The sequence below is a fragment of the Scyliorhinus torazame genome, chromosome 14 (genome assembly GCF_047496885.1).
Source record: "Scyliorhinus torazame isolate Kashiwa2021f chromosome 14, sScyTor2.1, whole genome shotgun sequence".
In the NCBI taxonomy this organism is placed as follows: Eukaryota; Metazoa; Chordata; class Chondrichthyes; order Carcharhiniformes; family Scyliorhinidae; genus Scyliorhinus; species Scyliorhinus torazame.
The window spans coordinates 43,256,181-43,268,681 of record NC_092720.1 but is presented as its reverse complement, the minus strand read 5'-3'; the positions used below and the strand labels follow the sequence as shown (position 1 = coordinate 43,268,681).

The 12,501-nt window shown below is 55.7% G+C and overlaps 1 protein-coding gene across 1 annotated transcript in view; it reads right to left on the bottom strand.

Annotated features, from left to right (window-relative positions):
* Nucleotides 1–9,374, bottom strand: part of LOC140389676 (D-beta-hydroxybutyrate dehydrogenase, mitochondrial-like) — a 29,060-nt gene extending 19,686 nt beyond the window's left edge. The window contains exon 1 of the mRNA XM_072474026.1: nt 9,225–9,374. Within this exon, the coding sequence (XP_072330127.1) occupies nt 9,225–9,289 (65 nt within the window). The 5' untranslated portion in view covers nt 9,290–9,374. The remainder of the gene's footprint in view (nt 1–9,224) is intronic.
* Nucleotides 9,375–12,501: the final 3,127 nt, after the last annotated feature.

The window sequence follows — 12,501 nt, the reverse complement described above, 5'->3', positions numbered from 1 at the left end:
TGGCGAAGGTCTTGGCCACGAGAATGGAGGATTGTGCACCGCAGGTCACGGGGCAGCACGGTAGCATTGTGGATAGCACAATTGCTTCACAGCTCCAGGGTCCCAGGTTCGATTCCGGTTTGGGTCACTGTCTGTGCGGAGTCTGCACATCCTCCCCGTGTGTGCGTGGGTTTCCTCCGGGTGCTCCGGTTTCCTCCCACAGTCCAAAGATGTGCAGGTTAGGTGGACTGGCCATGATAAATTGCCCTTTGCGTGCAAAATTGCCCTTAGTGTTGGGTGGGGTTATTGGGTTATGGGGATAAGGTGGAGGTGTTGACCTTGGGTAGGGTGCTCTTTCCAAGAGCCGATGCAGACTCGATGGGCCGAATGGCCTCCTTCTGCACTGTAAATTCTATATTCTATGTCATCCACGAAGACCAGACGGGGTTCGTGAAGGGGAGGCAGTTGAACGCGAAAGTTCGGAGGCTCCTGAACGTTATTATGATGCCGGCGAGGGAGGGGGAGGCGGAGATAGTGGCAGCGATGGACGCTGAGAAGACCTTCGACAGGGTCGAGTGGGGGTACTTGTGGGAGGTGCTGAAGAGGTTCAGGTTTGGGGAGGGGTTCGTCAGGTGGCTTAGGCTGTTGTACGAGGTCCTGATGGCGAGTGTGGCCACGAACAAGAGGAGGTCTGAGTACTTTCGGGTGCATCGAGGGACGAGGCAGGGCTGTCCCTTGTCCCCCCTGCTCTTTGCGCTGGCGATTGAACCCCTGGCACTGAGAGAGTCGAGGAACTGGAGGGGTCTGGTGGGGGGTGGGGAGGAGCATAGGGTGTCGCTCTATGCAGACGACTTGCTGCTATGTGTGGCGGACCGGTGGGGGGAATGCCGGAGGTAATGAGGATCCTTAGGGAGTTCGGGGATTTCTCAGGGTACAAGCTCAACATGGGGAAGAGTGAGTTGTTTGTGGTTCACCCAGGGGACCAGGAGAGGGGGATTGGCAAGCTCCCACTAAAAAGGGCGGAGAGGAGCTTCAGGTATTTGAGGGTCCAGGTGGCCAAGAGCTGGGGGGCCCTGCATAGACTTAATTTCACGAGGCTGGTGGAGCAAATGAAGGAGGCGTTTAAGAGGTGGGACAGGTTGCCGCTGTCCCTGGCGGGTAGGGTGCAGTCAGTCAAGATGACGGTGCTCCCAAGGTTTTTGTTCCTGTTCCAGTGCCTCCCCATTCTTATCCCGAAGGCCTTCTTTAGGCAGGTCAATAGGAGCATAACGGGGTTTGTGTGGGCGCGAGGGACTCCGAGGGTGAGAAGGGTGTTCCTGGAGCGGAGTAGGGATGGGGGGGGGGGGGGCTGTCGCTGCCCAACCTCTGTGGGTACTACTGGGCCGCCAATGCGGCGATGGTGCGCAAGTGGGCGATGGAGGGGGAGGGGGCGGCATGGAAGAGGCTGGAGACGGCATCCTGTGAGGGTACGAGTCTGGAGGCGCTGGCAAAGGCGCTGCTGCCGCTCCCTCCAATGAGGTATACCACAAGCCCGGTGGTGGCGGCTGCCCTCAAAATTTTGGGGCAATGGAGGCGGCACAGGGGGGAAGTGGGGGCCTCGGTGTGGACCCCGATACGGGGGAACCACCGGTTTGTCCCAGGGAGAATAGATGGAGGGTTTTCGGGGTGGCACAGGGCAGGGATAAGAAGGTTGGGGCACCTGTTTGTGGATGGGAAGTTCGCGAGCCTGGGTGAGCTGGAGGAGAAGTATGGGCTCCCCCGGGAAACGCCTTTAGGTATCTACAGGTAAGGGCGTTTGCCAGGCGGCAAGTGGTGGAATTCCCGCTGCTGCCGCCACGCACGGTACAGGACAGGGTGCTCTCGGGTGTGGGTTGGAGAGGGGAAGATCTCGGCAACATACCAGGTGATGCAGGAGGAGGCGGAGGCCTCGATGGAGGTGCTGAAAGGTAAGTGGGAGGAGGAGTTGGGGGAGGAGATCGAGGAGGGGACGTGGGCAGATGCCCTGGGGAGGGTGAACTCTTCCTCTTTGTGCACGAGGCACAGCCGCATACAGTTTAAGGTGCTGCACAGGGCACACATGACCGGGACAAAGATGAGCTGGTTTTTTGGGGGTGAGGACAGGTGTGTTAGGTGCTCAGGGAGCCCAGCAAACCACACCCATATGTTCTGGGCATGCCCAGCGCTAGAGGAACTTTGGAAGGGCGTAGCGAGGACGGTGTCGAGGGTGGTAGGATCCAGGGTCAAACCGGGCTGGGGGCTCGCAATATTTGGGGTTGCAGAGGAGCCGGGAGTGCAGGAGGCGAAAGAGGCCGGTATTCTGGCCTTTGCTTCCCCGGTAGCCCGGTGAAGGATTCTTCTTCAGTGGAAGGATGCGAGGCCCCCAAGCGTGCAATCCTGGATCAACAATATGGCGGGGTTTATTAAATTGGAGAGGGTGAAATTTGCCTTAAGGGGATCGATGCAAGGGTTCTTCAGGTGATGGCAACCGTTCTTGGACTTCCTGGCAGAACGGTAGACAATGGTCAGCAGCAGCAACCCGGTGGGGTGGGGGGGGGGTGTTCTATTTTATTTTTGTTTGTTTATACTGGGGTATCTGAGGGGGTGTATATATTTGCTATGTGTTTCGGCGGATGTTAATATATTATTTATGTATAGGGGGGAGGGGGCACTGGGTTGTTTTGTTTTGTATTTAGTTCTATCGGGTTCCTTTTATATTTTGTGAAAACTTTTTTTTTTTAATTAAGGTTTTTTAACAACACAATTTTTTCCCCTTACAAACAATAACCCCCCCCCCCCCCCGTAACAAAATATTCTCCCTGAGCAAGATATATACAAGGCAAGATGGTATATTTACATAGCTTTATACACTGGATCTTGGCCGCACGTACCATTTCTCCCCACACTCCATGCTATCTCCCGCTCGTCCATCCCCTCAGACAGTCTCTCGTTCCCCCCCCCCCCCCCACCCCAGGGTTGCTGCTGCTGATGATCGACCTTCTTCTAACGTTCCGCGAGATATTCTAGGAACGGTTGCCACCGCCTGTAAAACCCCTGTGCAGACCCTCTCAAAGCAAACTTAATTCTCTCCAATTTTATGAACCCCGCCATGTCGTTAATCCAGGCCTCCAGGCTAGGGGCTTCGCCTCCTTCCACAATAGCAAGACCCTTCGCCGGGCTACTAGGGACGTAAAGGCCAGAATTCCGGCCTCTTTCGCCTCCTGCACTCCCGGCTCATCCACTACTCCAAATATTGCTAGTCCCCAGCTTGGCTTGACCCGGACTTTCACCACCTGGGATATTGCTCCCGCCACTCCTCTCCAGAACCCCTCCAATGCCGGGCATGACCTAAACATTTGGACATGATTTGCCAGGCTCCCTGAACATCTTTCACATCTATCCTCTACCCAAAGAACCTACTCAACCGCGCCCTCGTCAAATGCGCTCTGTGAACCACCTTAAATTGTATCAGACTGAGCCTGGCACACGAGGAAGAGGTATTAACCCTACCCAGGGCGTCGGCCCATAGCCCTTCCTCAATCTCCTCCCCCAGCTCCTCCTCCAATTTACATTTCAGTTCTTCTACTAGCGCTTCCCCCTCTTCTTTCATCTCTTGGTATATTTCCGATACCTTGCCGTCCCCGACCCATACCCCCGAGATCACCCGATCTTGAACTTCTTGTGCCGGGAGCAACGGAAATTCCCTCACCTGTCGCCTCACAAAAGCCCTCACCTGCATATATCTAAATGCATTTCCCGGGGGTAACTCAAATTTCTCCTCCAGTGCCCCTAGGCTCGCAAATGTCCCGTCAATGAACAGGTCCTCCATTCTTCTTATCCTCGCCCGATGCCAGCCTTGGAACCCCCCGTCCATCTTCCCCGGGACAAACCGGTGGTTACCCCTGATCGGGGACCACACCGATGCTCCCATTGCACCCCTGTGTCTTCTCCACTGGCCCCAGATCTTTAGTGTTGCCGCCACCACCGGGCTTGTGGTGTATTTTGTCGGCGAGAGCGGCAGCGGTGCCGTTACCAACGCCCCCAGGCTCGTTCCTTGACAGGACGCCATCTCCATCCTCTTCCATGCCGCCCCCTCTCCCTTCATAACCCACTTACGGATCAGCGCCACATTTGCTGCCCAGTAGTAACTCTCTAGGTTTGGCAAAGCCAATCCTCCTCGGTCCCTGTTGCGTTCCAAGAACCCTCTCCTAACCCTCGGGGTCTTATTTGCCCCCACATACCCCATAATACTCCTACCTACTCTCTTGAAAAAGCCCTTGGTAATCACGATGGGGAGGCACTGAAACACAAACAAAAACCTCGGAAGGACCACCATTTTGACCGACTGCACCCTACCCGCCAACGAGAGCGGGAGCATGTCCCATCTTTTAAAATCCTCCTCCATTTGCTCCACCACCCTCGTCAAATTCAGTTTATGTAGGGCCCCCCAACTTCTGGCTATCTGGATCCCCAGATACCGAAAACTCCTCTCCGCCCTCCTCAGCGGTAGGTCCCCAAACCCTCTTTCTTGGTCCCCTGCCTGTAATACAAAAAGCTCACTCTTCTCTACATTAAGCTTGTAGCCCGAAAACTCTCCAAACTCCTTCAGAGTCTGCATGACCTCCACCATCCCCTCCATTGGGTCCGCCATGTATAGCAGCAGGTCATCCGCATATAGCGATACCCGATGCTCCTCTCCCCCGCGGACTATCCCCCTCCATTTCTGAGACACCCTAAGTGATATGGCCACGGGTTCGATCGCCAATGCAAACAGGGGGGACAGGGGGCACCCCTGTCTCGTCCCTCGGTACAGCCGAAAGTACTCTGACCTCCGCCGGTTTGTCACTACGCTCGCCACCGGGGCGCTGTAAAGGAGCTTAACCCATCTAATAAACCCTCCCCTGAACCCAAACCTGCGTAATACCTCCCAGTGGCACTCCCACTCTACTCGGTCAAAGGCTTTTACCGCGTCCATAGCTGCCAATATCTCCGCCTCTCCCTCCTCCGATGTCATCGTTATCACATTTAAGAGCCGCCGCACATTGGTATTTAACTGCCTGCCCTTTACAAATCCCGTTTGGTCCTCGTGAATCACCCCCGGGACACAGTTCTCAATCCTAGTGGCCAGTACCTTCGCCAATAGCTTAGCATCCACATTGAGGAGCGAAATCGGCCTGTACGATCCACATTGCAGTGGATCCTTGTCTCGCTTTAGGATCAGGGAGATTGTCGCCTCCGACATTGTCTGGGACAGGGTTCCCTCCTCTCTTGCCTCGTTGAAGATCCTCACTAGTAGCGGGGCCAGCAGGTCCACATATTTTCTGTAGAATTCCACCGGGAACACATCCGGCCCCGGGGCCTTCCCCGCCTGCATGCTCCCCAAACCCTTACTCAACTCCTCCAGCCCAATTGGTGCCCCCAAACCAACCGCCGCCTGCTCCTCCACCCTCGGGAACCCCAGCTGGTCCAGGAATCGCCTCATCCCCCCTTCCCCCCCTGGGGGCTGGGATCTGTACAGCTCTTCATAAAAGTCCTTAAATACCTTATTTATTTTCGTTGCACTTAGAACCGTGGCTCCCCTTCCATCTTTGATTCCCCCTATTTCCCTCGCTGCCGCCCTCTTACGGAGCTGGTGCGCCTGCATCCAACTAGCCTTTTCCCCGTACTCGTAAGTCGCCCCTTGCGCCTTCCTCCACTGTGCCTCCGCCTTGCCCGTGGTCAGCAGGTCAAACTCCATCTGGAGCCGTCGCCTTTCCCCAAGTAATCTTTCCTCCGGGGCCTCTGCGTATCTCCTGTCCACCCGCAAGATCTCCCCCACTAACCTCTCCCTTTCCATTCCCTCTATCTTCTCCCCATGAGCCCTGATGGAGATCAGCTCTCCCCTGATCACCGCCTTCAACGCCTCCCATACCACCCCCACTCGCACCTCCCCGTTGTCGTTGGCCTCCAAGTACCTTTCAATACACCCCCTCACCTTCCCACACACCACCTCATCGGCCAGCAGTCCCACATCCAGCCGCCACAGCGGGCGTTGGTCCCTCTCCTCTCCCAGCTCCAGTTCCACCCAGTGCGGGGCATGGTCCGAAACGGCTATGGCCGAATACTCCGTCCCCCCACTCTCAGGATGAGCGCCCTGCCCAGAACAAAGAAATCTATCCGGGAGTAAGCCTTATGCACGTGGGAGAAAAAAGAAAATTCCCTGGCCTGCGGTCTTGCAAACCTCCATGGGTCCACTCCCCCCATCTGATCCATAAACCCCCTAAGTACCTTGGCCGCCGCCGGCCTCCTTCCCGTCCTTGATCTGGAGCGGTCCAGTGCTGGGTCCAGCACCGTATTGAAGTCCCCTCCCATTATTAGTCCTCCTATCTCCAGGTCCGGAATGCGCCCCAACATGCGCTTCATGAATCCAGCATCATCCCAGTTCGGGGCGTATACATTTACCAACACCACCCATGTCCCTTGCAACCTACCGCTCACCATCACATATCTCCCTCCATTATCCGCTACGATAGTCTTGGCCTCAAATGACACATGCTTTCCCACCAGAATTGCCACCCCTTTATTTTTTGCGTCCAATCCCGAGTGAAATACCTGTCCTACCCATCCCTTTCTTAACCTGACCTGGTCTGCCACCTTCAGGTGTGTCTCTTGGAGCATTGCCACATCTGCCTTCAGTCCCTTCAAGTGCGCGAACACTCGAGCCCGCTTCACCGGCCCATTCAGGCCCCTCACGTTCCACGTTATCAGCCGGATTGGAGGGACTCTCACCTTCCCCCCCGACTAGCCATCTCCTTTTCTGGGCCAGTCCCTTGTCCGCGTCTCCCTCACTCTCCAGTCCCCCAGCTGGGGGACCCCCGTCCCAGCCACCTCTTCTGTGTCCCGTTCTCTTTCGGCCAGTGCAGCAGCAACCCTTCCCCCCCCCTCCTCTCGCTAGATCCCCGTCTAGCTTTTTTGCTCCCCCCATATCCCTCCCGTAAGTCAGCTGACACCTGCTGACCCCGGCTTCCCCCGCCATCCCTTTAACCCCCCCCCCGTGTGGGACTCTCCCAATCAATGTACATACCTTTGTCCCCTTCCCGCCCTTTTTATTTATTTTTTTGACGCGCGCGGGAAAAACCCCGCGCTTCCCAAAGCCTGCCCCGCCCCCCCCATGGCGCTGCTCCTGTCATGGCCTTGTCCCTCTCCCCCAGCCCATATATCCTTTCCTGCGCTTGGTTGACCCCCTATGTACAACAACCATCATACTTCACCCCTCAAACACCCCCCTCCCACACAAACCCTCAATTAGAGTCCAATTTTTCAGCTAATATAAAGGTCCACGCCTCTTCGGGCGTTTCGAAGTAGTGGTGTTGGCCATTATGTGTAACCCACAGTCGCGCTGGCTGCAACATTCCAAATTTCACCCCTTTCCGGTGCAGCACCGCTTTGGCCCGGTTGAAACCCGCTCTCCGCTTAGCGACCTCCGTGCTCCAGTCCGGGTATATTCTGATCTCCGCATTGTCCCACTTACTGCTCCGCTCCTTCTTGGCCCATTTCAGGACCCTCTCTGTCCGTAAACCGGTGAAATCTCACCACCATCGCCCTTGGCGGCTCTTTTGCCTTGGGCTTCCTCGCCAGCACTCGGTGCGCCCCATCCAGCTCCAGCAATCTCGTGGGGGCCTCCACACCCATCAGCGTCCCGATCATTGTGCCCATATATGCTGCGGCATCGGCCCCCTCCATTCCTTCTGGGAGACCCAGGATCCTCAAGTTGTTTCTCCTTGATCTGTTCTCCAGTTCTTCGAGTCTTCCCGCCCACGTCCTGTGCAGCGCCTCGTGCCGCTCCACTCTCTCCACCAGGCCCACGAGCTCGTCGTCGTTCTCACTCACTTTTTCCTGGATCTCCTGAATCTTCACCTCTTGGGCTTTCTGAGTTGCTCCAAGTTTTTCCACCATTGCCAGTATAGGCGCCACCATCTCCTTACGCAGCTCCTCGAAGCAGCCCTTGATGAACTCTTTCATCTCCTCTCTGTCTGTGGGCGCCGCCATTTTGTTTTTTTCTTCTTTCTTCTCCCGCTGCTCCAGGGCCGCTTTCCTTGCCGTTTCACTGCGGGTCCGGTCCATGCAGGGCTGTAGGGGGCTTCCTCCATTCTTCCCCACGGGTTTTTTTTTTTTTACGGGTCCGTTGGGGCTCCGTTAGCGGGCCCAAAAGTCCGTTTCTGTGGGAGCTTCCGCATCGCCGCGACCTGGAAGTCTCTTTTGTGAAAACTTTAATAACAATTATTTTATTTTATTTTTTTAAAAGCAGGGTGCTCATTCCAAGGGCCGGTCCAGACTTGATGGGCCAAACGGCCTCCTTCTGCACTGTAAATTCTATGATTCTATTAAAAGGTAGGTTAATCAGCGTCAAAGCCAATGCTTTATTGGAAGGAACTGTGGCATTTTGCTGCTGGATTAGTTAATGGGATGGAATTCATACAGTCCTGGAGTAAAAGGAAATGCTGGACAGGGGCTGGATGTTATTAGCAAATTTATGAATGTCATTGAGGGGGCAACATGTAAAGCAGGAGGGCGGACGTTGCAATCATGGGAAACGCTGAGGATGGTGATGTCTGGACGAAGGGTGAACCACTTCCTGGAATTTTGCAGGTGCAGTGGGAAAGGTTTTAAGATTGTTGGATGTTATCCAAGAGGAGCTGGTGAAAGGCGCTGTGGAAATGAACGTTTTCCCTGATGTAAAACAATACCGATCCAGCCAAAGGGTAAGACACAGAGAAGCTGTTCCCCCTGGTGGGGCAATCCAATACCAGAGGGGCAGAATCCGAACCTGAGAAATTGGTCATTTAGGAGTGAAATCAGGAAGCACTGGCTTCACAAGAATTCTGGTGGAAATCTGGAATTAGCTGGGTTAGTTAAAATGTTGAGATTGAAAAATTAAGATTGCAACTGATCACTTGTGTTTTGTTGGGGGCAACGGAAAACGGGTCTAATGGAGGCCAATGGAGATAGGTTAATGATCTAGAATTGGAGGGTCTGACTGGCTCATTCCTGAGGTAACACTGCCTTCCACACTAACTCGACAACCATGACAGATAATTACCGAGCCTCTCAGGCATGCCACTTCTGTCTTCATGGCACCATCAGGTTTATAATCTTGTCCCCTAGGGGGATCAAAGTGGGAAAGTGACTGGAATATGGAGTCTGTCAGACACAAAGGCATCCCATCTCCCTGTAAGCTGAGGCCAAGCTTCCTCTCCACACACTCTTACCTCAGCACCGGAGGGGATGCTCTCCACAGCGCGGCCGCGACACCCCGACTCACTCCCAGGTACATGCTGCCAATGGAGCCGCGGGCGCCAGCACAGTCACCAAGGTCACCGGCTCCCTCTCTGCCTACCGTAATACACCTAGTCCCGCCCCCGTACCGTAATACACCTAGTCCCGCCCCCGTACCGTAATACACCCAGTCCCGCCCCGTACCGTAATACACCTAGTCTCGGCCCCCGTACCGTAATACACCCAGTCTCGGCCCACCGTACCGTAATACACCCAGTCTCGGCCCCCCCTACCGTAATACACCTAGTATCGCCCCCCTCCCCCGTAATACACCTAGTCTCGGCCCCCCGTACCGTAATACACCTAGTCTCGCCCCCTGTACCGTAATACACCTAGTCTCGGCCCCCTGTACCGTAATACACCTAGTCTCGGCCCCCCGTAATACACCTAGTCTCGGCCCCCGTACCGTAATACACCTAGTCTCGGCCCCCCCGTACCGTAATACACCTCGTCTCGGCCCCCCGTACCGTAATACACCCAGTCCCGACCCCCGTACCGTAATACACCCAGTCCCGCCCCGTACCGTAATACACCTAGTCTCGGCCCCCGTACCGTAATACACCCAGTCCCGCCCCGTACCGTAATACACCTAGTCTCGCCCCCCCCCGTAATACACCTAGTCTCGGCCCCCCGTACCGTAATACACCCATTCTCAGCCCCCGTACCATAATACACCTAGTCTCGGCCCTCCGTAATACACCTAGTCTCGGCCCCCCGTACCGTAATACACCTAGTCTCGGCCCCCGTATCGTAATACACCTAGTCTCGGCCCCCCGTACCGTAATACACCCAGTCTCGGCCCCCGTACCGTAATACACCCAGTCTCGGCCCCCCGTACCGTAATACACCTACTCTCGGCCCCGTACCGTAATACACCCAGTCCTGCCCCATACCGTAATACACCCAGTCCTGCCCCGTACCGTAATACACCTAGTCTCGGCCCCCGTACCGTAATACACCCAGTTTCGGCCCCCGTACCGTAATGCACCCAGTCTGGAGCCCCGTACCGTAATACACCCAGTCTCGGCCCCCGTACCGTAATACACCCAGACTCGGCCCACCGTACCGTAATACACCCAGTCTCGGCCCCCCGTACCATAATACACCTAGTCTCGGCCCCTGTACCGTAATACACCTAGTCTCGGCCCCCGTACCGTAATACACCCAGTCCCGCCCCGTACCATAATACACCTAGTCTCAGCCCCCATACCGTAATACACCTAGTCTCGGCCCCCGTACCGTAATACACACAGTCCCGCCCCGTACCGTAATACACCCAGTCCCGCCCCGTACCGTAATACACCTAGTCTCGGCCCCCGTACAGTAATACACCCAGTCCCGCCCCGTACCGTAATACACCCAGACTGGAGCCCCGTACCGTAATACACCCAGTCCCGCCCCGTACCGTAATACACCTAGTCTCGGCCCCCGTACCGTAATACACCCAGTCCCGCCCCGTACCGTAATACACCTAGTCTCGGCCCCCGTACCGTAATACACCTAGTCTCGGCCCCCGTACCGTAATACACCTAGTCTCGGCCCCCGTACCGTAATACACCCAGTCTGGAGCCCCGTTCTGTAATACACCTAGTCTCGGCCCCCGTACCGTAATACACCCAGTCTCGACCCCGTACCGTAATTCACCCAGTCTGGAGCCCCGTACCGTAATACACCTAGTCTCGGCCCCCGTACCGTAATACACCCAGTCTGGAGCCCCGTACCATAATACACCTAGTCTCGGCCCCCGTACCGTAATACACCCAGTCTAGGCCCCCGTAATACACCCAGCCCCGCCCCATATCGTAATACACCCAGTCTGGAGCCCCATACCGTAATACACCTAGTCTCGACCCCCGTACCGTAATACACCTAGTCTCGGCCCCCGTACCATAATACACCTAGTCTCGGCCCCCGTACTGTAATATACCCAGTCTAGGCCCCGTACCATAATACACCCAGTCTGGGCTGTGTACCGTAATACACCCAGTCTGGGGCCCTACACCGTAACATACCCAGTCTAGGTCCCGTACCATAATATACCCAGTCTGGGCTGTGTACCATAATACACCCAGTCTCGACCCCGTACCGTAATACACCCAGTCTGGAGCTCCATACCATAATACACCCAGTCTGGGCCCCGTACCGTAATACACCCAGCCTGGATCCCCATACCGTAATACACCCAGTCTGGAGCCCCGTACCGTAATACACCAAGTCTTGCCTCTATTGTAATACACCCAGGCTGGAGCCCAGTACCATAATACACCCAGTCTGGGCCCCGTACCATAATACACCCAGTCTTGGCCTCCATACCGTAATATACCCAGTCTGGGCCCTGTACCGTAATACACCCAGTCTCGGCCCCGTACTGTAATACACCCAGTCTGAGCCCCGTACCATAATACTCCCAGTCTGAGCCCCGTACCGTAATACACCCAGTCTGGGCCCCGTACCGTAATACACCCAGGCTGGAGCCCCGTACCGTAATATACCCAGTCTAGGCACCATACCGTAACATACCCAGTCTAGGCCCCGTACCGTAATATACCCAGTCTGGGCTCTGTACCGTAATACACCCAGTCTGGGCCCCGTACCGTAATACACCCTGTCTGAGCCCCGTACCATAATACACCCAGTCTGGGCCCCGTACCATAATACACCCAGTCTCGGCCCCCATACCGTAATACACCCAGTCTAGGCCCCCGTACCGTAATACATCCAGTCTGGGCCCCCTACCTTAATATACCCAGTCTGAGCCACGTACCGTAATATACCCAGTCTGGGCCCTGTGCCGTAATACACCCAGTCTCAGCCCCGTACTGTAATACACCCAGTCTGAGCCCCGTACCATAATACTCCCAATCTGAGCCCCGTACCGTAATACACCCAGTCTGGGCCCCGTACCGTAATACACCCAGTCTGGATCCCCGTACCGTAATACACCCAGTCTGGAGCCCCATACCGTAATACACCCAGTCTTGCCCCTATTGTAATACACCCAGGCTGGAGCCCCGTACCGTAATATACCCAGTCTAGGCCCCATACCATAACATACCCAGTCTAGGCCCTGTACCGTAATACACCCAGTCTCGGCCCTGTACCGTAATACACCAAGTCTGGGCCTCGTGCCATAATACACCCTGTCTGGGCCTCGTGCCATAATACACCCAATGTGGGCACCGTACCATAATACACCGAGTCTGGACCCCG